At 46.7% G+C, this 23,933-nt stretch overlaps 2 protein-coding genes and 1 pseudogene across 3 annotated transcripts; 1 reads left to right on the plus strand and 2 right to left on the minus strand.

Moving 5' to 3' along the window:
- Positions 1–636: 636 nt before the first annotated feature.
- On the minus strand, positions 637–2,854 carry LOC125554482 (flagellar radial spoke protein 5-like; annotated as a pseudogene). The gene is made up of 7 exons (XR_015600092.1): positions 2,727–2,854; positions 2,175–2,239; positions 1,958–2,046; positions 1,768–1,847; positions 1,569–1,680; positions 1,364–1,483; positions 637–1,214 (listed from the first exon to the last, which is right to left on the minus strand). The product of XR_015600092.1 is annotated as a flagellar radial spoke protein 5-like (transcript).
- A 190-nt stretch (positions 2,855–3,044) lies between these two features.
- LOC125550175 (disease resistance protein RGA2) lies at positions 3,045–7,671 on the minus strand. Its single transcript, XM_048713107.2, has 3 exons — positions 7,314–7,671; positions 7,098–7,176; positions 3,045–6,993 (listed from the first exon to the last, which is right to left on the minus strand). The coding sequence occupies exon 3, from the start codon at positions 6,956–6,958 to the stop codon at positions 3,182–3,184; it is 3,777 nt and encodes a 1,258-aa protein (XP_048569064.1). The 5' UTR covers positions 6,959–6,993; positions 7,098–7,176; positions 7,314–7,671; the 3' UTR covers positions 3,045–3,181.
- A 13,509-nt stretch (positions 7,672–21,180) lies between these two features.
- On the plus strand, positions 21,181–22,602 carry LOC147974348 (uncharacterized). Its single transcript, XM_087520018.1, has 7 exons — positions 21,181–21,215; positions 21,351–21,500; positions 21,592–21,765; positions 21,858–21,966; positions 22,050–22,118; positions 22,233–22,337; positions 22,471–22,602. Exons 1-7 carry the CDS (start codon positions 21,181–21,183, stop codon positions 22,600–22,602), a joined length of 774 nt encoding a protein of 257 aa, XP_087376144.1.
- Positions 22,603–23,933: the final 1,331 nt, after the last annotated feature.

The following is a 23,933-nucleotide window of genomic DNA, read 5'->3' on the forward strand; positions in this document are numbered from 1 at the left end:
GACCGGTCCAGCACCGTGGCCGGGCCATCCGCCCGGACAAAGCAGGATCTCCCACCAGCATCAGCACAGAGGAAGGAGAAGAACAGCAGCAGCAAATAATACCAACAAGGAAGAAGAAGGGTCTTCGTCTCCCTGAATCCCTCGGCCAGTGCCGATGGACCTCCAGCCACCAAAGCCCGCGACCTCGACGAGACCCGGGGATCCCCAACTCCGCTGGCTCCTAGACGAAGGCAAAGGCCTCGCCTGACCGCGAACGGAGCCCGGAGAAACTTATTCCGACGCGACACCACCGCAACGGCCTCGGCAGCGTCTCCCTCAACCCTAACCCTACCACACGCCCACCTAGCGAACAGACCCGAGGTTCCCCCTCCCTCCCGCCGCCGGAGCGGCCGCCGGAGCGAGAGGGAACCGGAGGCGTCACCGGCGACGCGCAAGGGCCTCATCGCCTCCTGATCGCCTCGTGCGATCTGATCCTACTTTTCTGGCTTGATTGGTTCTCGCTCCCCCCCCCCCCCCCCCCTCCCCTGACAGGTAACTTTAGAAACACCATGTTTGCTTTAGTACTTCTTTTACATGCACATTTTGAACACAGAACAATGGTCAAATTTCGCAGTATTTTAGACCATATATGCCTTATTGTCCAGATCCTCATATATTCCCAAACAGAGGAGCAACTAATAACAATTTGCACGGCAAGCATCGCCATAATCCATCAACACGATGATTCCATCAATTTTATACTACTACAATTAAAATATAATATCATGCCATGATCAGATCGGTCTCCAAGGCCGGGATATGCTCCCTGTTGGCCAGGGAGATCTGTCCAGCACCACATTCACCCTTGCTTTCGGTGGAGCACATGATCCTCCTTGTCTCTCTGTCTCTCTGTCTATCTGTCTCCATGCCTCTGAATTCTGAAACTTTTCTCTCCATGATTGTCACTCTCATTTGTTAAGGTGGTATGTATATATCATCGTGGGAGCACATGCTGGGGGATCGAGACTTGATCCCTGGCCATGTGAAAATCACTAGGCTCTGTACTCGTCGCCGCAGTCGCCGATGACCTCCATCAGGTTCCTGCCCCGCTGCGACGCCTCGGTGATGCTGCCCATGTCCTCCTCGTCCAGCAGCAGCGACAGGATGGCGTTGGTGTCCCTGATGTGCTCCGAGAGACCCAGCCTCACGCCCACCATCGACCCCGCCACCGATGTCTGTCCCCAAGAACAACCACAGTGTTAGCAGTCATGAGTTATGGAGAATGTCATGAGCAAACAGAGATGAGATGATAGACCTCGAGGCCTGTATGGTGAAGATATTCCTTTTCCAGAGGGAGAAAAATATGAGGAGGATGGAGGATTACCTGATTCAGGATGTATCTTACGGCGACGGTCGAGATGGGGACGCCGTGTTTCAGCGACACCTTCTTCAATGTCTGGAGCAGGGCCTGGAACAGGCTCCAGCCACCTCAAGCGTCGATCATCTGTCGTAGTATCAACAATGAGAACAGCAAGAGAAGACTGGAAGGTGGGCAACAGGTTCAACCGAAAGGACTACAAACTGCTCACCCTCTTATACTTCTGCAGGGACGGGGTATTCAGAGGAGGTCCGGCGAAAGGGATGTTGATGTTGGTGTCGAGGAACTTCTCGGACAATAGGCCACCCATCACTGTGCCATACCTGCATCCAGGAACAATCTTCCGAACTTCAAACTAGGTTCTACTGAAGAAAAGAAGAAGAAAAGGGGATGGAGGGGAGGGAGCAGACGTGATAAGCTTGACTCCGGTAAGCTCGCAAAGCTCTGCCATCTTTTTCTGCGGGCGCATGTCCACAATAGAATGTTGAACCTGGCAATTTTACATCATCTTTCGTTATTTTGTCTGAGGACCATATGATAATGAACACTAATAAGGGAAAATACACCATACATGAGGTAAGTAAGCAATCATATAAATACCTGGTTGCTGACAATTGGTATTCCATTTTCTAGGATTATCTGCAGCCTCTCTGTATCGAAGTTCGTCAGAGCTACAGTCTTTATCTTACCTTCAGAATTTTCAGAACAAAAAGGGGCATTATGTAAGAATTCGTTCACACTGAAAAACCACACGATTGTATATGATGAGTGCACAAGTGAACTATTATTATCTAGTAGTACAGGTTTAAAATATTACCTTCCTCCTTGAGGTCTGTGATGTGCTTCAGTGCATCTAGATATCCGGGATTTGCGTAGTCCCACCTGTTTTGTGATGAAGGGTCAGAAGAATTAGCAGCTGTAACAGTAGTTATACGATGCAATTGTTCCCAGCACCCGCCCCCCAAAAAAACTCAACGGGGTCAAAAGCTTTGAAGAAAAGAACACTTCTCAAGTTTGGGAGTTTACTGAACTACTGACTGAAGTCATTTAAACTGGTTTCCCACAACACATATACAACACTACAGCACAGCTTTTCTGAATAAGTGTTTCCAGATGATAATTAACTGTGCCAAAATACTGAAACTGAGTTATAAACTTGACAGGATGTTCACTGTTGATTATCAACAGGGATCCATTTCCAAATTCCATCAAAGGTCATGGGTCATAGCCCCCGTTTAAAAGGTCAGCGAAACTTTTCTACAGTAGAAACGAAACCCAGGTACTTAGTGCTCTGAATGCAGTACTACCAAAAATACTAAAACAGAAGTATATAGGCAGGTGAAGGTAACCATGCAACAACAATACTCACACCATCAGCCACCTCTCTCAGCATAATATGGATCTTGTAGAGGCAGTGGAGCTCAGGGGCACAGCCAGGATTTCGGCATAGGGGACAGAGGCAAGCACATTTGATAAAAAAAATACATATTGTGATTGTGTAAGAGTATCCAGCTTGGATGCTATCAAAGTATCGTTATATTTGGATCAGTTAAATATTCTCTATGATTGTAAAAATGCACCATTCATATATCAACTTGTCATCGATGCACACTTAAAAATGACAGGAGATCAACAAACAATTTACGTTTATACCCTCTTAAAAATGATCACAAAGAAACGTCACAACTTAAGAAACAAGCGGTTGAAGTGATCACAAAGAAATGTCACAACTTAAGAAACAAGTTTTTTGCAATGCATGAGCAGCACATATTATTGGATTACAACAGATTGTCAACAAATCATGGAACTCAACTCCAGGGACCTTCAAGAACGAAACTGGCAGATTAACAGCAGTAGGAGAATAACAACTCTGATTCCCACATAATGAAACACCAAGAGAAGCATGACCATATACATCAGTGCTATATAAACATCATCGATTCCGACAGGAGGACGATTGACTGTGCTCGTCCTGGTCATGCTTGCTTCCCGCGCTGCTTGACACTTTGCGTGAACAGGACGATTGTCCGTCGTCTGGGCTGTACTATTGGTTGCTGGCCGAGTTGTAGAGCCCCGTTGACCACTGTTGACGGAAGAGGGCGGTACTCTTCGTTGCTGGACAGGGGGCGGCCACGATGTAGAGCCCTGTTGACCACTTCTTGGTTGCTGGACAAGGGGTGGCCGCGGTGCAAAGGCTTGCTGGCCACTGTTGACCGAAGAGGGCGGTACTCTTGGTTGCTGGACAGGGGGCGGCTGCGGTGCAGATCCCATTTGGCCATTGTTGAGGGAAGAGGGCAGTACTCTTGGTTGCTGGACAGGGGGCGGCCGCGGTGCATATCCCTGTTGGCCACTGTTGACGGAAGAGGGAGGTACTCTTGGTTGCTGGACAGGGGGCGGCCGCGATGCAAAGCCCTGTTGGCCACTGTTGACGGAAGAAGGTGCTACTCTTGGTTGTTGGACAGGGGGCGGCTGCGGTGCAGATCCCATTTGGCCACTGTTGACGAAAGAGGGTGGTACTCTTGGTTGCTGGACAAGGGGCGGCCGCGGTGCATAACCCTGTTGGCCACTATTGACGGAAGAGGGCGGTACTCTTGGTTGCTGGACAGGGGGCGGCCGCGGTGCAAAGCCCTGTTGGCCACTGTTGACGGAAGAAGGCGGTATTCTTGGTTGCTGGACAGGGGGCGGCCGCGGTGCAAAGCCCTGTTGGCCACTGTTGACGGAAGAAGGCGGTACTCTTGGTTGCTGGACAGGGGGCGGCCGCGGTGCAAAGCCCTGTTGGCCACTGTTGACGGAAGAAGGCGGTACTCTTGGTTGCTGGACAGGGGGCGGCCGCGGTGCAAAGCCCTGTTGGCCACTGTTGACGGAAGAAGGCGGTACTCTTGGTTGCTGGACAGGGGGCGGCCGCGGTGCAAAGCCCTGTTGGCCACTGTTGACGGAAGAAGGCGGTACTTTTGCTTGATGGACAGGGGACGGCCACGGTGCAGAGCCCTGTTGGCCACTGTTGACTGAAGAGGACGGTACTCTTGGTTGCTGGATAGGGGGCGGCCACGGTGCAGAGCCCTGTTGGCCACTGTTGATGGAAGAGGGCGGTACTCTTGGTTGCTGGACAGGGGGCTCACCCGCGGCTGTTGACTCTTGGTTACCGTCTATCACAATGCTGAGGTGAGGGAAGTCTTGTTTGAGACGGTCAACATCTGACTTTAGTTCCGTGTAGCAGGTGCAGCTGGTAAGGTACAGGCTGGTCAGGTTTGTCATCTGCCACAGCCAGGCAGGCAGCTTCTTCCCAGGGTACCTCGTGATATGCAGCTCACGGAGATTGGCATGAGGTTGGAGGCCTCCAAGAACAAGAAGGCAACCATTACCTTTACCTTTACATGGATCATCTGCATCGTTCTCCCAATCAAGCTTGAGGACTTGGAGAGATGCTTTTATTGCAAGTCGAGCCTCCTGCGCTTCTTTCTTGGTTTGGACGGCTTGAACGCCCTTTATGCTCAGGGTCCTGCTAATAGAGTTCATCTTCCCAAGCTCCAACATGGTATGTCCATTTTTATGGTTTTTATTGTGGACATGAAATTCGAGCGACCCTTGCAGTTTCTCTAACTTTCCAATGCCACCAATCTTGGCGATGCCCTCCGTGTCCATCTCCATGTCCATATCAGCCGCTGGCGACCGAGGCTTGCTGACGTACACTGTCTCAAGGAGTAGTAGCTTGGTGATCTTATTGCCATCAGCACGAGGCTGCTCCACGGTGTTAGGAAAACCTAGGTATCGCAGATGTTTGAGCTCACCGACACTATCAGGCAGCCGAGTTATGTGGGTATCCGTCAAATCCAGTACCTTGACGCGCTTGAACTTTCTGAGTGTTCTGTTTGCCTCACAAATGTCACTCCAAGGCGAGGAAGGAGCTTCCTTGTCTGTGAAGACAACCAGTGTCCGCACCGCTGTGAATTCATGGCCAGATTTCTTTGCTCTCTCTGGTTTGAGCTTAGCTAGGCAGCTGGTAGTCACAGATAAGTGGCGAACTGTTGCAGGGACGATTATGTCTGTTGAAGATGAACCATTGTCAATGATCATACATTCAGTGCGAGAGACCCGGCGTAGCATAGAATGGATGTGCACATGGATCACATAGCGGCCGTCCCTGACTTGTTTGAATAAGGACCGATCCACGAGATGGTCAAAGTATCCTTCCGCGACTTGCACTTCCGTGTCGTCAATAATACCGTGAGCTAGCCACATCTTGGTTAACTTTTCAGGGTGGAACTTCCAGTCAAATGGGAAGATGCTGCAGAATGCCAGGCAGCTCTGTAGCAAAGGTGGTAGATGACGGAAGGTGAATAGATGATCTTCATATAGGCGTTGGATGTGGTGGCTGTTTTCGAGTTGACCTAAGATGCTGTGCTTCATATTGGCCTTCTGAGTCTCACTGTTGGCTGTCTTGAGCTTATCAACAATACTAATAGCTCCTCGTGGGGATCCCTTCACCTTGCCAGCAATCCGTTCCGCTAGATATTGGGGAAGTACAACTTTACGCTCTTGAGGAAATTTTGCAATGTACTTTTCGAGCAGCTGACTCATTATCTCTTCACTGATCCCATCCAGGAAGACTGTTGGATTTGCATTTACTGTCGTGGAACAAACCTTGTCTCGAGTGGTCATTACAACTTTACAATTTTTCAGCCCCTCGAACATGGCCAGCACACTCCTCCATGCCTCATCTCTTAGACTCCGGGTGATCCCGGATCCATGGTCCTCGTGCTGCCATACATCATCAAGCATGACCAGACAACTCCTTTGGGGCCGTCCTTGGGGTTGTAGCAGACCTTCAAGCATGGACTCAAGGACAGCAACGTTGGGGTCGTGTGGAACCGTCAGGCTTAAGGAGCCATTACTGTTGGCCGACTTGCATAACTGTGTCAAAAGATCAAGTTGACCTGATTTGTTGCCGACGTGTGCCCATATGCGCACATCAAACTTGGACTGATTAGCATGGTAGAGCTGGCGAGCAAGGTGAGTCTTCCCCATCCCTCCATGGCCTATGATGGCTATAACCTTATTCTGCTCGACTTGAAGCAGATCCATGAGATCGCCATGTTGCTGGTGGTACCCGAAGAAGAAATCATCCCGAGTTGACTGGCCCGTTTCTCTAGCTTCACGGAAGATGGCAGAATCTTGAATAACGTTGCCTTTATCCTGTAGGAAGCCCTGCGCGCTATCGCCAGCTGAGTCCAGCTTCTGGAGCACAGACTTGAGCAGACAAGTAAAGTGTAGTGCAAACTTGGAAGAAATGCCCTTGGGCTTCCTCTTAAGACTCTCGTACTCGAACAAGTCCAGAATCTCATCCGCTTCATCAATGGCACCCTTGAGCCCCCACAGAATCTCCTCCCCTTCTCCCTTGTTGATGAAATGTAGCTGGGCTTCATGAACAGTCTTCTTGATGACCTTAAGTTGCCGGGCCAGGTTTTCCAGATTACTACTGACCTCCTTGAACGATTCTTTCGTCTCCTTTGCGTATTCATATGCTGCGTTGATAGACTTGGTGATGACGGGCGTGACGAACCACCCTACCAGGGAGACGACAAGAGCAGCAAATTCCATCATGGTTGCCTCTGGACTGGACTGGACTGGACACTGGACTGGTAAGAAGAAAAAGGGAGATTATTACATGTCATATGCCATGTGAGGGAGCAGCAGCTAAAAATAGCTAGCAGAGGAGAAATGTATGTAGTATATTACAAACCTGATAGTTCTGTACTCGATCGATCGATCGGCTGCAAATTCGATCAAAAAGGCACCAAGCCACCAAACCGCAACAGCTTCTGCTACCATCCCATTCCCATGCATGGTTTTGTAAAATCATCCGTGGATTAGCAGAGCTTACTTGGTTAATCGATTGACGTACACTAATACAAGAACTCATCTAGCTAGCGGCCTCAATCAAGAAAAGAAAACTCACCTGCGAATTCGATTCAACAATCTGGCTCCAGATCTAGCTCTAGGTTGGTTGGTTGCTAAATCCTGGTTCACAGTCACATCACACCATATGGAAGAGACCTCTTCATCTTGGCATGCAGTCTAGTCTCTGGTGAGAGAGAGAGAGAGATCGATGGAGATCCGATATCCTATCAAAGGAAGGAAGGGAGGAAGGAAGGGGAGCTGGAAGGAATATGAGCCGTAAGTCAACCAACGGAAGGCATACGATTTTAGGAGGAGAGGGGAGCACAGGAAGGTTGACTTACGGCTCTCATGAACAGATACGTCCCGAGCTTAGTGTGTAACGGGGGCTAAGAGAGAGCAGTCGCGAGATGAGCACACCACTTTTTCTTTATTTGCCCCTACATCGCCTAGTCTGCTCTGCTCTTTCTCTTTCATACCCCCCTCCCTTCTAAATATAAACATTTTAGAATATACGTATATATGTAGACATATTTTAGAATGTAGGTTCACTCATTTGCTCTGTATGTAGTTCATATATATTGAAATCTCTCAACGGTCTTATATTTAGGAATGGAGGGAGTATAATATTTTTTTCAAACATAGTATAGATGCATAAGCACATAAACTCACTCCTATAAACACACGCGCACACACTCTATCTCTATGAGCACCGCCGAGAGATTGAGTCAACACATCATATTAAGATTGAAGAAGACACCACAGACGCCTTTGTATTGGACGGAAAGTCTCCTCCACTGAACACACATCACGGGAAGGCCTGAATAAATCCCGGAAAATGAGAGCATCAGTGTCAAGTTTAGGACTTGAACCATAGTGGACTGAGGATACCACCATCTTCTTAACCATCCAATCACATGTTGATTCTCTTTTTCATATACTCCCTCTGTTTCTTTTTAGTCTGCATATAAGGTTTGGTCAAAGTCAAGCTTTGTAAACTTTGACTAACTTTATATTAAAAAATATCAACATTCACAATATGAAATAAATATTATGAGATGCACAATGAAATGTATTTTCATATTATATAGTTCTAGTATTGTAGATGTTCATATTTTTTGATATAAATTTGGTCAAACTTTGTGTAGTTTGACTTTGACCAAATCTTATATGCGGAGTAAAAAGAAACGGAGGAAGTATTATCTTTGCATAAGGAAAACACCGTATACATCCATAACATGGATAGCCGTCTCCCAAAATAACATAAACAACCCTGATGAATGGTTCTGCATCTTTTGTGATTACCGTGTTGATGCAATGCCCTCATTTATTGTTATGACTCACGCTTCATGAACAGGTACCATTTTTTTCTCTCAGGTGCAGCCTTGCTCGGGACGAGACTAAGCTTGCGGATGTTGATGAGTGAATTTTTGCATCATGTTTTATCAAGTGTTTTGCATGAGTAGATGTATGAATTTCGAGGCCATGGAGCAGTATGACAAATGTTGATCACTAGATGTCTTTTTTGTGGCTAGTCGTGTTTACCTAGTACATCCTTTAACCCAAGCATTTTAATCTGGTACCATTAATTTTCTAAGAACTTGCGGAAACTCTTGTAGTAACAAAGTACTACTACCTGACATGGTACCAATTAATTAATATCATAATGATAATAATACATGGACTAAGCCGCCGGCGATTAGTTTATGTCAACCTAACTCTGACCCACTCTATCGTCTTCATCGAGACAAAATAATAGCATTGCGTGTTGAGATGGACTTCGTATACATACAGTCAACGACTACCACTTGTCTTCAAAATGGTATATAAGTCGTACAACAACCTGCTGCATTTCCTGGGATATTATTGAAATTGAAGTCACAATATGATAAGCATATAAGTTAATCTTGTTGCGAACCAATTTGTGGTTGGATGGTTAAGAGGACAGTGTCTCCAACCCACCAAGGTTCAAGTGCTACACTTGCATTGATGCTCGCATTATTTCTGGATTTATTTCAGACTTTCGACGATGTCGATTTAGTCTCTCGAAGGTGCTCATAGGGGCAGGATGTGTGCGTGTCATTCATAGGGGTGAATGTATACTCGTGTATGTGAGCGACTTTGATAATACTGTGTTAAAAAAGCTAATCCTGTCATGCTAAGGAGGGGATGTATTTTCCTAGCCTGGTGAAGGCAAACCAACTTTTTTGGGTTTCTATTTCTGTGCCCTCGATTTCTTAGTAGTGCTTAGTTTTGCCCGGCATTTAACTTGAGTTAATTGCACAAAACTACCACATTTGTGGCTAGGTTTACAGAAACCACCAAGTCGCTAATCTATTGCAAAAATCATCGTGTTCCGACTAATCTTTATGCAGAAAGCACTGATCGAAGGATTTAGGCCGTTTAATCACTTTCTGACAAGTAGGGCCCGTTTGTGAGAAGCTGACTGGGCAAAACATTGGCATACACCGATCAAAGAGAAAAAAGACAGTCCAACCCAGCGCGGGGGTGGCGTTCCTCCTCCCTCCAAACCTGCAAGCCGCCACCTTGAAGCCTACTCTGCCTAGCGCCTGCAGCAAGCTGACGCTGGCAACCAGCAGGCCCCCCGCGCCGCCGTCCCTTGCCTCCACTTCTTCTCCTTGCTTCTCTCTTGTTCTCTGCACAAAGCCGCCATGGACGGATGGATCTCCACCGCCCCGCCCAGCTTGCCTGCACCCCCACCTATGGCCACCTTCGCTCGCCGTTGTCCCGCTCCCGTCCATAATCGGTGTCCTGGTCAGCGTGGACAACAACGCCCAGAGCGCGAGCCCGCGACCGCCTCTGTTCGCCGCCTGCAAGGCGCCTCCTGTGGCGGCCTTGAACGCCTCCGCGACGGCCCCGGGCAGAAGACGACGAGTGAGGCGCCCTCCCTCCTCCCGCACATCATCGATGATGGAGTCCATCGAGGGCGCGTGTGTCGCACCTGCTACTGTGTAGCGGTGGACTAGCAAGGAGAAGGAGAGAAGTCATGAGTGTGTTGGGTTGAGCCCACGGGTTCTTACTTGGGCCGCCTCACTAGTGCAGAACCGGGCAATAGCACCGGTTCGTAAGGCCCTTTAGTGCCGGTTCGGTAACCGGCACTAAAATGTGGGCACTAAAGCCCCCCCTCTTTTAGTACCGGTTCAGCATGAACCCACTAGTAGAAAACAGGGCTATGGTCCAGGCCGGCTCAGCCCATTAGTCCCGGTTCAGTGTAGAACCGGGACCAATGTGGGCATTGGTCCTGGTTCGTGAGCCCAGGGGGCCGGCCGGGCCACGTGGGCCATTGGTCCCGGTTCGTCTGGACCTTTTGGTCCCAGTTGGTGGGACGAACCGGGACCAATGGGCCTCGCTCCTGGCCCACCACCATTGGTCACGGTTGGTGGCTTGAACCGGGACCAAAGGCTCCCCTTTAGTCCCGGTTCATGCCACCAACCGGGACCAATGAGGTGCCTATATATACCCCCTCGCGCAAGAGCAGAGCACAATGCTCTGTTTTTTCTGGCCGAGGGGGAGAGGGCTTTGTGGTGCTCTAGCTCACCTCCTATGCACATGAGGTGTTCGATGGAATGCCCGAGCCACACTACTTAAGCTTTCTCCTCTCGAAGCTCGACCTCCAAGCTCCATTTTCCTCGAGATTTGTCTAGATTTAGCGGTCCGTCACGCCCCGTCCCCGTCTTCACCGCCGTCGATCACCCGCGCCGATCTCATCACCGACACCACCGTGGTGAGCCTCTTGTTCTTATCTTCTTTCTGAAAGGAAAAATATTCTTACTTGTATGTTTAGATAGATACTTGTATCATTTTCTTACATTTATTATTGCATCTTATATAGTGCGATGGTTTTGGTATCCGCCCCCGTCGGCCCTCGTCCTGTCTATGATTCGGATTTGGTATGTATATTATATTTATAACTATTGGTTCATTTATTTTTTATGAAAATTATGCCGACCAACGTGACATAGATTTTATTTATCTAGGATGTATGTGAATCGGAAATGCCAACCGACCCTATTGTCGAGAGGTTAAATTTAGTTGAAGAAGAAAACAATTTGTTGAAGGAAAAAATAAAAAAAATTGAGGAGGAGAAGATGATATTGGAGTTGCATGTTGCGGATGTCGTCGATGATCACAAGATCAAGATGGATGCAATGCGCTTGAAGATTAGAAAGATTAGAAAATATGCCATTCATACCGAGGCTTGGTATCATTATGCCGTTGGATCAATTGTTACCTTGGTTGCGATTATGATCGCATTTGTTTTCGCATTGAAATGTTTTACATAGTTTCAATGTATGGTTTAATTAATTAGATGCTCTGGAGAGCTATATGTTGTTAGATGAGAACTATGTATGCACTTTGGTTTTAATGTGATGATGAACTTCTATTAATTTGGACACTTAATTATATATAATGCACGCAGATGAACCGGCAATGGATGTACGGTGAGAGACACACCCGCGAGTACATTAAGGGCGTGCATGAGTTTCTCGATGCGGCTGAGGCAAACAAGCAGAATGGTTTTATGTGTTGTCCATGCACTGAATGTGGGAATACGAGGTCTTACTCTAACCGGAAAATCCTTCACTCCCACCTGCTTTACAAGGGTTTCATGCCACACTATAATGTTTGGATGAGGCACGGAGAAATAGGGGTTATGATGGAAGACGGCGAAGAAGAAGAGTACGATGACAACTATGTGCCCCCTGAATACGGTGATGCTGCAACGGGGGGGGGGGGGGGGGCTGGTGAAGATCAAGAGGAACCAGACGATGTGCCCAATGATGCTGCCACGGGTGAAGCTGCTGAAGATCAAGAGGAACCAGACGATGTGACCGATGATGATGATCTCCGCCGGGTCATTGTCGATGCAAGGACGCAATGCATTAGTCAAAAGGAGAAGCTGAAGTTCGATCGCATGTTAGAGGATCACAAAAAAGGGTTATACCCCAATTGCGAAGATGGCAACACAAAGCTCGGTACCGTACTGGAATTGCTGCAGTGGAAGGCAGAGAATGCTGTGGCTGACAAAGGATTTGAGAAGCTACTGAAAATATTGAAGAAGAAGCTTCCAAAGGATAACGAATTGTCCGACAGTACATACGCAGCAAAGAAGGTCGTATGCCCTCTAGGATTGGAGGTGGAGAAGATACATGCATGCCCTAATGACTGCATCCTCTACCGCGGTGCATACAAGGATCTGAACGCATACCCGGTATGCGGTGCATTGCGGTATAAGATCAGACGAGATGACCCTGGTGATGTTGATGGCGAGCCCCTCAGGAAGAGGGTTCCTGCGAAGGTGATGTGGTATGCTCCTATAATACCACGGTTGAAACGTCTGTTCAGAAACGAAGAGCATGCCAAGTTGATGCGATGGCACAGTGAGAACCGAAAGAAAGATGGGAAGTTGAGAGCACCCGCTGACGGGTCGCAGTGGAGAAAAATCAAGAGAAAGTACTGGGATGAGTTTGCAAAGGACCCAAGGAATGTATGGTTTGCTTTAAGCGCGGATGGCATTAATCCTTTCGGGGAGCAGAGCAGCAATCACAGCACCTGGCCCGTGACTCTATGTATGTATAACCTTCCTCCTTGGATGTGCATGAAGCGGAAGTTCATTATGATGCCAGTTCTCATCCAAGGCCCTAAGCAACCCGGCAACGAAATTGATGTGTACCTAAGGCCATTAGTTGAAGAACTTTTACAGCTGTGGAATGGAAACGGTGTACGTACGTGGGATGAGCACAGACAGGAGGAATTTAACCTTAAGGCGTTGCTGTTCGTGACCATCAACGATTGGCCCGCTCTCAGTAACCTTTCAGGACAGACAAACAAAGGATACCACGCATGGACGCACTGTTTAGATGACACTGAAAGTATATACCTGGACAAATGCAGGAAGAATGTGTACCTGGGCCATCGTCGATTTCTTCCGACCAACCATCAATGTCGAAAGAAAGGCAAGCATTTCAAAGGCGAGGCAGATCACCGGAAGAAGCCCGCCATGCGCACCGGTGATCACGTGCTTGCTATGGTCAATGATTTACACTACGTAATCTTTGGAAAGGGTCCCGGTGGACTAGCTGTTCCGAATGACGCTGAGGGACACGCAACCATGTGGAAGAAGAAATCTATATTTTGGGACCTACCCTACTGGAAAGACCTAGAGGTCCGTTCCTCAATCGACGTGATGCACGTGACGAAGAACCTTTGCGTGAACCTGCTAGGCTTCTTGGGCGTGTATGGGAATACAAAAGATACACCTGAGGCACGAGAGGACCTGCAACGTTTGCACGAAAAAGACGGCATGCCTCCGAAGCAGTATAAAGGTCCTGCCAGCTACGCTCTTACGAAAGAAGAGAAAGAAATCTTCTTTGAATGCCTGCTCAGTATGAAGGTCACGACTGGCTTCTCGTTGAATATAAAGGGAATAATAAATATGCCAGAGAAAAAGTTTCAGAACCTAAAGTCTCATGACTGCCACGTGATTATGACGCAACTGCTTCCGGTTGCATTGAGGGGGCTTCTACCAAAAAACGTCCGATTAGCCATTGTGAAGCTATGTGCATTCCTCAATGCAATCTCTCAGAAGGTGATCGATCCAGAAATCGTACCAAGGCTAAGGAGTGATGTGGCGCAATGTCTTGTCAGTTTCGAGCTGGTGTTCCCACCATCCTTCTTCAATATCATGACGCACGTCCTAGTTCATCTAGTCGACGAGATTGTCATCCTGGGGCCCGTATTTCTACACAATATGTTCCCCTTTGAGAGGTTCATGGGAGTCCTAAAGAAATATGTCCGTAACCGCGCTAGGCCAGAAGGAAGCATCTCCATGGGCCATCAAATAGAGGATGTTATCGGGTTTTGTGTTGACTTCATTCCTGGCCTTAACAAGATAGGTCTCCCTAAATCGCGGTATGAGGGGACACTGACTGGAAAAGGCACTCTTGGAAGAGACTCAATAATATGCAGGGACGGATATTCTTGGTCTCAAGCACACTACACAGTTCTACAGAACTCTACCTTGGTGACCCCGTATGTCGATGAACACAAGAACAGTCTGCGCTCCAAACACCCGAAGCAGTGCGACGACTGGATTACATGTGAACACATCACGACTTTCAGCAGTTGGTTGGAAACACGTCTCAGAGGTGACAACACTGTTTGTGATGAGTTGTACTTGTTGTCCAGGGGACCATCTTTGACTGTATTGACTTACAAAGGATACGAGATAAATGGGAATACATTTTACACGATTGCCCAAGATCAAAAGAGCACCAACCAAAACAGCGGTGTCCGCTTTGATGCAGCAAGCGAGAGCGGAAAGGACACATATTATGGTTACATAGTGGACATATGGGAACTTGACTACGGACCTGATTTTAAGGTCGCTTTGTTTAAGTGCAAATGGGTCAATCTGTTAGGCGGCGGGGTACAGGTAGACCCACAGTACGGAATGACAACAGTGGATCTAAAAAATCTTGGGTACACTGACGAACCGTTCGTCCTAGCCAATGATGTGGCACAGGTTATCTATGTGAAGGACATGTCTACCAAACCGAGAAAAAGAAAAGATAAGGAAGCGAATACATCATACGATGAGCCAAAGCGCCACATAGTTCTTTCAGGAAAAAAGGACATCCTGGGAGTGGACGGCAAGACAGACATGTCTGAAGATTATGAAAAGTTTCATGAAATTCCTCCCTTCAATGTCAAGGCTGACCCAAGCATCCTGATAAACAATGAAGATTATCCATGGTTACGGCGCAATAAGCAAATGACACAAGCGAAGAAAAAGTGAAGACTTTCTCCCGCAACTATTATGATGATACCATGCCAAATTTGTAACAGACGAACATGCTACCATTGTCCGTTTTGTACATGCACATGCTATGTGGGTGAAATTATGATACCATCCCAACTTTCAACTTTTTCAGAGTTCATTTGAAATGCTTTCATGTCTTATGGTTTGAAACTTTGATACTTCGAAAGTGATTGTCCATTTTGTACACGAAGTGCATCAAGTTTTTGTCGTAACCCTCTCTACTTTTTGGAACATGCTACGTGGGTGAAATGATGATACCATGCCAACTTTCAATCTTTTCAGAGTTCATTTTGAAATGCTTTCCAATTTCAGAGTCATTTAGCTCAAAGAATGAATTAATAGCAAACAGAATAAACTACAAAACTTTTATGAAAATAAAAACAATCAATTAAAATATTATGTTATGATCAACTAAAATAAAACTATAATATTCTTCAATAGCAAAAAGAATATAATTTTTGTGACCTAAAATCAAACTATAAGTATTTAATTGTAAGTATAAATAAAAAATAAATAGCAAAGAAGAAAAAATTTCTAATTTTATAGTAAAGTTATTCATAAACTAGTGATTCACACAAATTTTTAAAAATTCAAATTTAAACTATTTAAAATTTAAAACTAATGGCACTAACAGAAAGTTTATAATTTTTGTGACCTAAAAGCAAAAAGAAATCACTAAAAAACTGTAAGTATTTAGTTGTAAGTAGAAATAAAAAATAAATAGAAAAAAATTCTATTTTTATAGTGAAGTTATTCATAAACTAGTGATTCACACAAATTTTTAAAAATTCAAGTTTAAACTATTTAAAATTTAAAACTAATGGCACTAACAGAAAGTTTATAATTTTTGTGACCTAAAAGCAAAAAGAAATCACTAAAAAACTGTAAGTATTTAGTTTTAAGTAGAAATAAAAAATAAAAAACCAAAAAATATAGAAATAAAAAAGAAAAAACCAAAAAAATGCCTCCTACTAGGCCTCCACGGCCTGAATACGACTAGAAACCCTACATGGGCCAGGATTCAGGCCCGCAGAAGGCCCAATAGGCCCATAGGCAGTAGCAAGTTTAGGCCCGAAAGCCTGCATTAGAGAGGAGCTCGAATGGGTAGGAACACCAGCGCTTATAAACTAGTGTCGGCGCCCTTCAGCTAGCGATGTGGGACTAAACTTTTGGGCGCTGGCAGCACAAGGGCATTGGTCCCGGTTGGTGGCACCAACCGGGACTAAAGGGGGCATTGGTCATGGTTCGTGGCACCAACCGTGACCATTGCACCCCTTTAGTCCCGGTTGGTGCCACCAACCGGGACCAAAGGCCGCCGCTTCCCGCCCTTTGGGCTGCCGAAAATTGGCCTTTGGTCCCGGTTGGTGGCACCAACCGGGACTAAAGGGGTGCATTAGTCCCGGGTCGTAGCACCAACCGGGACCAATGCTTTTGGTATATAAGCTGGACTTGTGAAAATTTTACAACTTCACCGTCAGTTCGTGCCCGACGCCCCAGCGCTGTTCCTCGTCGCCGTCGCCATCATCGCCCCTGCCTCCGACGTCGTCGCCGCGCCGCCCCTGCCCCCGACACCGTCGCCGTGCCGCCCTACCTCCGACGCCGTCGCCGCGCCGCCCCTGCCTCCGGTGCCGTCGTCGCGCCGCCCCTGCCGCCGACCACGTCGTCGCCGCGCCGGCCCCTGCCCCGCGCCCTAGCCCCTTCCCGCGGCCCGCCCCCGCCCGCCGACGCCGTCGCCATCATCGCCCCTGCCTCCCCCGCCATCGCCATCGCCAGAGCCCCCACTGTGAGCCGCCACGCCCATCCGGCTCAAAGCATGTTTTTATTAGATTAATTTCTTATTAGATTTATTACATTAATGTTTTTGTTCACAACATGTTTTTGTTCATATATGTATTTTTTTGTTCATTTGTGTATTAATGTTTTTGTTGCATATATGTAATTTTTTTCAATGTATATATGTATGTGGTAGCTATATATGCATGATGAGGGGGTGGGGGTCGATATACCCCCTCCCCGATAATTTCAACATGAGCGGAGAGGTCGATATAGCCCCTCCCCGACAACATGAGAGAGGGACGAGGGGTCGAGAGAACTAAATAAGATGATGATGTTTATGATGTTTTTTTCCTGTTGATGATATGATGATGTTTTTTTCTGTTGATGGTATGATGATGTTTTTTTTTCTGTTGATGATATATATGATGATGTTTTTTTTCATATATGCATTTTTTCATATATATATGATGATGTTAGTGGAGAGGAAAAAGTAAAATAAGGAAAAGGAAAATAAGTAGAGAAAGAAGGAGAAGAAGAAGGAGAAGACGAGGAGAGGAAGAAAAGGAAGAGGAGAAGAAGAAAGGAATAGAGGAGAAGAAGAGAAAATTAGAATATATATTCTATTTTCTCTTTTCTCCTCTATTCCTTTCTTCTTCTCTTCTTTTTTTCTTCTTTTTTTTCTTCGACACATGGGGGGGGGTCGAGAATGTCGGACATTCATGAGAGAGGCGAGGAAGAAGGGGAAGAAGAGGGAGAAGAAGAGGAGAGGAAGAAGAGGAAGTCTTCTCCTCTATTCTTTCTTTTCTTCTTTTTTCTTCTTCTTCTTCCTCTTTATTTTATCGGGAACGAGGGTCGTCGAGAGGTCGAGGAGCGGTAGAGGAGAAACCCTAAATAGAAAGTATCGTCGGTGTGAGATACATGTACCGTCGGTGTCGGACACTACACCCACATCCCACAAGTGGCGCGGGCTTCGACGCCCACGTCACTTGTGGGACGTGGATGTAGTGTCCGACACCGAAGGCCACATGTATCTCACACCCACGATACTTGCTAGCTATTTAGGGTTTCCTCTACCGAAAAGAAGAGGAGAAATAAATAAGAAGAAGAAAAAAGAAGAAAAAGAAGAGGAGAAGAAGAAAGGAATAGTGGAGAAGAAGAGAAAATAGAATATATTCTTCTTCTTCTTCTTCTTATTCTTATTAGCCGGAAGTAGAGAGAGGTTTCCTAGTGTCAAAGTATTGAAGAAATCCATGCCTTCATCATTAGCCGGAAGTAACCAGGGCATGTTGGTACGAAGTTCTGCAAAGTTGTTCTGGAATGGAGTCCCGGATAGAATAATCCGCCTTTTGGTACGAATTCAGCAAAGGCCTTCCAAATAGCGATATTCGGAAGGCTCTTGCTGAACTTTGTATCAAAAAGCGAATTATCCTATCTGGGACTCCGTTCCAGAACAACTTTGAAGAGCTTCGTACCATCATGCACATGTTACTTTCGCCTAATGATGAAGACATGGTTTTGTTGAATCCCTTAACACTAGGCAACCTCCCGACCCCTCGGCGATCCTATCGAACATGAGAGGAAGAAGAAAAAAAAGAGGAGAAGAAAGAATAGAGGAGATCTTCTCCTCTAATCTTTCTTCTCCTCTTATTTTTCTTCTTCTTCCTCTTTTTTTTATCGGGAACGAGGGTCGTCGAGGGACATAGATGTAGTGTCGTCGTTGTCGATATATACCCCCTCCCGATAGCTTACTATGATTAGGTAGCTAGTTCTACGTTTGGCACTAATATATCCATCTGTCATGTTTGAATAATAATTGCCATGTTGTTTGTAGAAACTATGGACACCGCCCTAGACGAAGCAACAAAAGAAGCGTTGTTGAGGGACATAATCGCAGAAGGAAGTGATGCCATCTCATTGTTTCTCAACGAAACCGATGGTCTGGAAGGAGAGGGTGAACAAGCTGGCTACGGTGACCTAATGCCGGTGCAAGAAGAAGAACATGAGGGCGGCTCCGGTGACCCAATGTCGGTGCAAGAAGGAGACCATGATGACGGCTCCGGTGACCGAACCGAGTCCGGCCAGGTATATATATTAGTTAAGCCTATGCTGACTAGCTGATTGATGCATTCATTGTTTTGGTATGTACACATATTAATTAAGTCTTTGTTCTTTTTTCTAGCCCTCCGAATCGAGCACAACTTCGGTAAAGAGACGAGGCCCGAAGAAAAAGTTGAGCTCGGATGAAAAGTTTGAGATCATAGCAATCGCGCCCGACGGCCAACCTATTGAACCCCTCCAGACAAAGAGCGCATTTGTTGCTCAGTGCGGGGTTCTGGTTAGGGACAAGATCCCGATAAGCATCCAGCAATGGTTTAAGCCGGCTACAGAAGACCCTGAGGTGTCTTATGTCAATGATATGCAGAAAAATGATCTTTGGACTGAGCTGAAGTCAAATTTCACCCTACCGCCTGAGGATAATCTAGAGAACCCAGTTAAAGAGAAATTAATCAAGTCTTTTGCTCTGAAGAGGATGGCAGAACTATTCAGGAGGTGGAAGAAAGAGCTGAATAAGTTTGTCGAAAATAATGAGACACCAGAATTCAAGGGCAGATATGAGAAGATCAGAGATCACTGGCCCGCATTTGTGGCCCACAAGACATCAGAAAAGAGTAAGAAGATGTCGGCGACAAACAAGCAAAATGCTGCGAAGAAGAAGCTTCACCATCGCACGGGGTCAGGTGGCTACCTCGTAGCCCGGCCTAAGTGGTCCAAGACTGAGAATGATCTGGTTCATAAAGGGATCGAACCAGAGACAATTAACTAGCCAGACCGTTGCCGGACTTGGTTCTTCGGGGCTGGCGGAACACTGGACCCTGTAACAGGGAAGTGCATTTGGACGAACGATCAAATGGACATACCAGTCAGTAAGCTTAAGCAGTATATTGAAGCAGCGCAGGAAGGGACGTTCTTTCCAGACAGAGAGAACGACGAGCTCACAATGGCCCTCGGGAATCCTGAGCACCCTGGACGGACACGAGGCACGCCAGGCTCCATTCCGTGGAAGGTTGGGTTTCCGGACGCAGGCGGTTACAAATCCCATGAGAGGAGGAAAAAAGTGCAGCAGACCCAAATACAGGCGCTGCAAGCAAGGGTAGACGCGATAGAGGAACGAGAAGCAAATCGCAGCAAACGTACTACCGAAGCCTCCCCCGAAGCTACCCCGCCATCTCAGCGCAGAAGCAGCGTGGCTTCCACCGAGCTGCTTCAGCTGGAGCATGCCTTGACGGCTCCTGCCAGCTATCCCGTGGATGCTATAACGGAGTCTCAAAATTGCCACCTTATGACGCAATGGATGAATTTGAAGGTTAAGGCGGCTGTTGGCTCTGTTTATCCTACTGAACCCGGCGCAACTTTTCACTGCTGGCCAATTCTAGAAGGATATGCTAGGGTGATGGTGGATGAGATAACGGAGGGATTTGAGGACCTCCAGCTTGACCACCCTACCGGTGAAGGGGAGACTCGGCTGGGGTCTGCTCTGAAGACTCTATGCCTATGGCGGAAGGAGCTCATCAACCTTCCGAACTGGACGCCACCGCCTCCTCCTCCTCCTCCGGTGAGTCAGGGCACTCCGCCTCCACCGCCTCCTCCTCCGGCGAGTGACGATCAGGGCCCTCGGCCGGCTCCTTCTCCGGCGCGTGGCGGCACTCCGCCTCCTTCTCCGCCTGCGCCGACACGCCCGAGCAGCCAGCCTCCTCCTTCTCCGCCTTGTCAGCAAGGGCGGAAGAGACCTGCCGCCGCTCCAGCTGCTCCGGCACGTCGTAGTCCTTCTCCTCCGCCGCTTAAGCAAGTAAAGAAGACAACCGCTCCGTCTGCTCGGTCGGCGTCTAGCAGTACAACCAGAGGCGGGAGGACATACAGATTCGGTCCTTCTCTGAAGACTCCAGAGAAGTTACCATATGAGAGGACCCTGGAGGAGAACGCCGAGATCGCGCGAGAAGAAGTGAGGAACTTCTTTGAAGGGGTGAAAGCAAAGAAACATCCACCTCCGGAGGAGAAGGTAGATCGGGTGAAAGTGAAGCGCACTCTGGCTACCCTGACAAAACCACCGAAGTCTGATCCGCCGAAAGGAAACTATGACCGCATTATTGGAAAGGAATTTGCCGAAGCGGAGCGGTCGGGAAGTACTGTCAGTGATCAAAGGCTGAAAGAACGACGAGCTGGGAAACAAATTGCCCAGCTCGGCGAACAAGCGAAGCAATCGTGCCCCCCGCTCAAGGTGCCTAGCCACAACGTCGATAATGATCCAGGGATGGTGCCCCGTTATAGTAATCTTGCAGATTACCTGCCCGACGAAGTACATTATGAACCCATGGAGGTGCAGATACAAAGATACGAGTACGGGAAGCCTCTCGTCGAAGATGAAAGATCTCTATCAACGATGATGCGAAGATTGCATGATTGGTACTTGAAACTCTGCAGAGACTCTGGGGGGAGGAGTACTTTGTATGTGAAAGTTAAAAAGGAGCATGACCTCGTTGGAATTGATCTGTTTCCTGTTCCATTTGAGGAGTTCTATCAGTTTTTCAATCAATTGGCCCTCGATAAAACAACGGTCGCCTGCTACTGTCTGTAAGTAGTACTACTTCTGTCATTAAGTTTCTCTATATAGCTTAGCTCTTTCATTGCATGTATTTATAATCATCCTCACTATATTATGCAGATTGAAGATCGCCGAATTGAAGAAAAGACAAGTCGGTGATATTGGGTTCATTAACACATATCTCATAGATGCAACTCAGGTTAAACTTCATGCCGCAGCTACCGAGGCCAGCTTGCTACGATCGTTCGTAATAAATCAAAACAAAGATATAATACTCTTTCCTTACAACTTCAGGTGAGTGTTACTGTCTTGTGCGTATTCGGTTTCCCTTATATATTAGTCAAGGTTATAGTAATGTAATTCATGAGTTATGCATGTGTGTGCAGTTTCCACTATATTCTCCTAGAGATTAAGCTTGAGCAAGGAGTAGTAACCGTCTTGGACTCTAAACGAAAAGATCCCAAGGAGTATGCGGACATGACTGAAATCCTCAAGAAGTAAGTTAAATCGATCATTATCCACCATATCAGCAACTTTGTTCATTTCCTGATATCAAGTAATTGTTATCTTTGTCCGGCAAGGTTTGGAGAAAATTCACCAAAACAGTTTCGGGACTGCCGAAGGAGCTGGAATTTAGACACCCGAAAGTAAGTACTATAGTAGCATGTTCCGCGCATCTCCTAGTGATTCAAGCGCTAGTTTCATCAATACCATTTGGCATTCTTGCTTATCAGTTTGATTGACCTCTATTTCTTGTAAAGTGGTTGTGGCAGGAACAAGGGAATGATTTCTGTGTATACTACATCTGCGAGTCCATCCGCCACACGACCTGTGAGCGGGGCGGGTACTCTAACGAACAATATGAAGTACGTAAATAACAACATTCACAATTTTATTTTATTACCATCATTTGTGTTGAGTTTCATTCATTTATATATATATATATATATATATATATATATATATATATATATGTATTGACCCCCTTCTTCAAATTAGATGTTTCGGAAGCGGGATGAACTCCTAGCACCAGCTCGCATGCGAGCAATTCAAGAGGAATTGGCGGCATTCTTTCTTGACCACGTGATCCCTGAAGACGGAGAATTCTATGTGGACCCTAAGTCCGTATGATTATATTTGTAAGAGATAATTATTGTATATATGTAGCCGGTAGTGTCAGATAGATATACGAGAACTTGTTGTTCGACCAATCTCTCAGAGAAGGAGAGGTGGTCGATATCACTTCTCTCTGTATATATGCAGATATGTTCATGACGATCTTCTGTTTCCTTCGTTTGCTTACTAGCTAGCTAGCGTGTCTAGTCCTCTCTATACGTATGTATAGTACGTAGCATCGACCAAGCACGGACATAACAGAGGACACTTCTCTCTATTAATTATAACTAGCTAACACAATATATGAAACACCTAAATTAACCCCCCAAAACCCCCAAACCCCCCCCTTTCAAAACAAAAAACAAAAACCCCAGCCACAGAAGTGCTGACGCGTGGATGCCTATTGGTCCCGGTTGGTGCCACCAACCGGGACCAAAGGGTCTCCTGACTGGGCTCTGCGCACTGCCCACGTGGAGGGCCTTTAGTCCCGGTTCTGGATTGAACCGGGACTAAAGGGGGGAGGTATTAGTACCGACACTTTAGTCCCGGTTCCGGAACCGGGACTAAAGGCCCTTACGAACCGGGACTATAGGCCCTTTTTCTACCAGTGACACGAGCCAGCTTCGGGGGCAGGGAGACCTTTAGTACCGGTTGGTGTCACCAACCGGTATTAAAATGTTGGGGGGGGGGGGGTTGGGTTTATGATTTCTTTTTCATTTAATTTTGTGTTTTCCATTTAATTATTTTTCGTTTGCTGGTATTTTACGATACTACATATTGTACACGTTATGCATATATATAAATAGAATTTCTAGTAGAACCGATCATAATATATATATATATATCATCGAATGTCTCACAACCACCATTAATTAATTCATACATATATACACACATGTATATATATACAATTTCTCCTAATTGGTGCCTTCGGAGCCAGTGGCATTAGCCTAGCTAATTGATGCCTTCAGAGCACGATAACAATTGGAGGTGGTTCATGGGGCGGTAGCGGGTAATAGTATTCTCCTTTGTGATCTATGACCTGGTCGAGCAAAAATCCCGCTATTTCCTCTTGAATTGCTTCTATGCGGTCCTGTGCTAGGAGCTTGTCCCGCACCTCTTTGAACTGTTAAGAAGGAGATCAATATGCATGTGTATTAGTTGTGTGACTAGATATCGATAATGGTGTAAAAATTGTGAATAGTGTTCTGACAATCGATATCGTACCCACTCCTGTCTTTGAGATTTGCTCCTTTTGGACGCCATCATGCGAATGTTCTCGCAAACATAGTATGCACATAGATCATTCCCCGGCGCCTGCTTCAGGGCCTTTACGAGAATGGAAT

The sequence above is a fragment of the Triticum urartu genome, chromosome 4A, assembly GCF_056163025.1.
Source record: "Triticum urartu cultivar PI428250 chromosome 4A, HENAU_Tu73, whole genome shotgun sequence".
In the NCBI taxonomy this organism is placed as follows: Eukaryota; Viridiplantae; Streptophyta; class Magnoliopsida; order Poales; family Poaceae; genus Triticum; species Triticum urartu.

What these genes read in the sequence shown, in the direction of transcription:
- LOC125550175 (XM_048713107.2), bottom strand. Translation starts at nt 6,958, where the DNA reads ATGATGGAATTTGCTGCTCTTGTCGTCTCCCTGGTAGGGTGGTTCGTC.
- LOC147974348 (XM_087520018.1), top strand. Translation starts at nt 21,181, where the DNA reads ATGGTGCCCCGTTATAGTAATCTTGCAGATTACCT. An exon ending in CTCTTTCCTTACAACTTCAG is followed by an intron (nt 21,766 to 21,857) that starts GTGAGTGTTACT and finishes ATGTGTGTGCAG; the next exon opens with TTTCCACTATATTCTCCTAG. An exon ending in ACATGACTGAAATCCTCAAG is followed by an intron (nt 21,967 to 22,049) that starts AAGTAAGTTAAA and finishes TCTTTGTCCGGC; the next exon opens with AAGGTTTGGAGAAAATTCAC.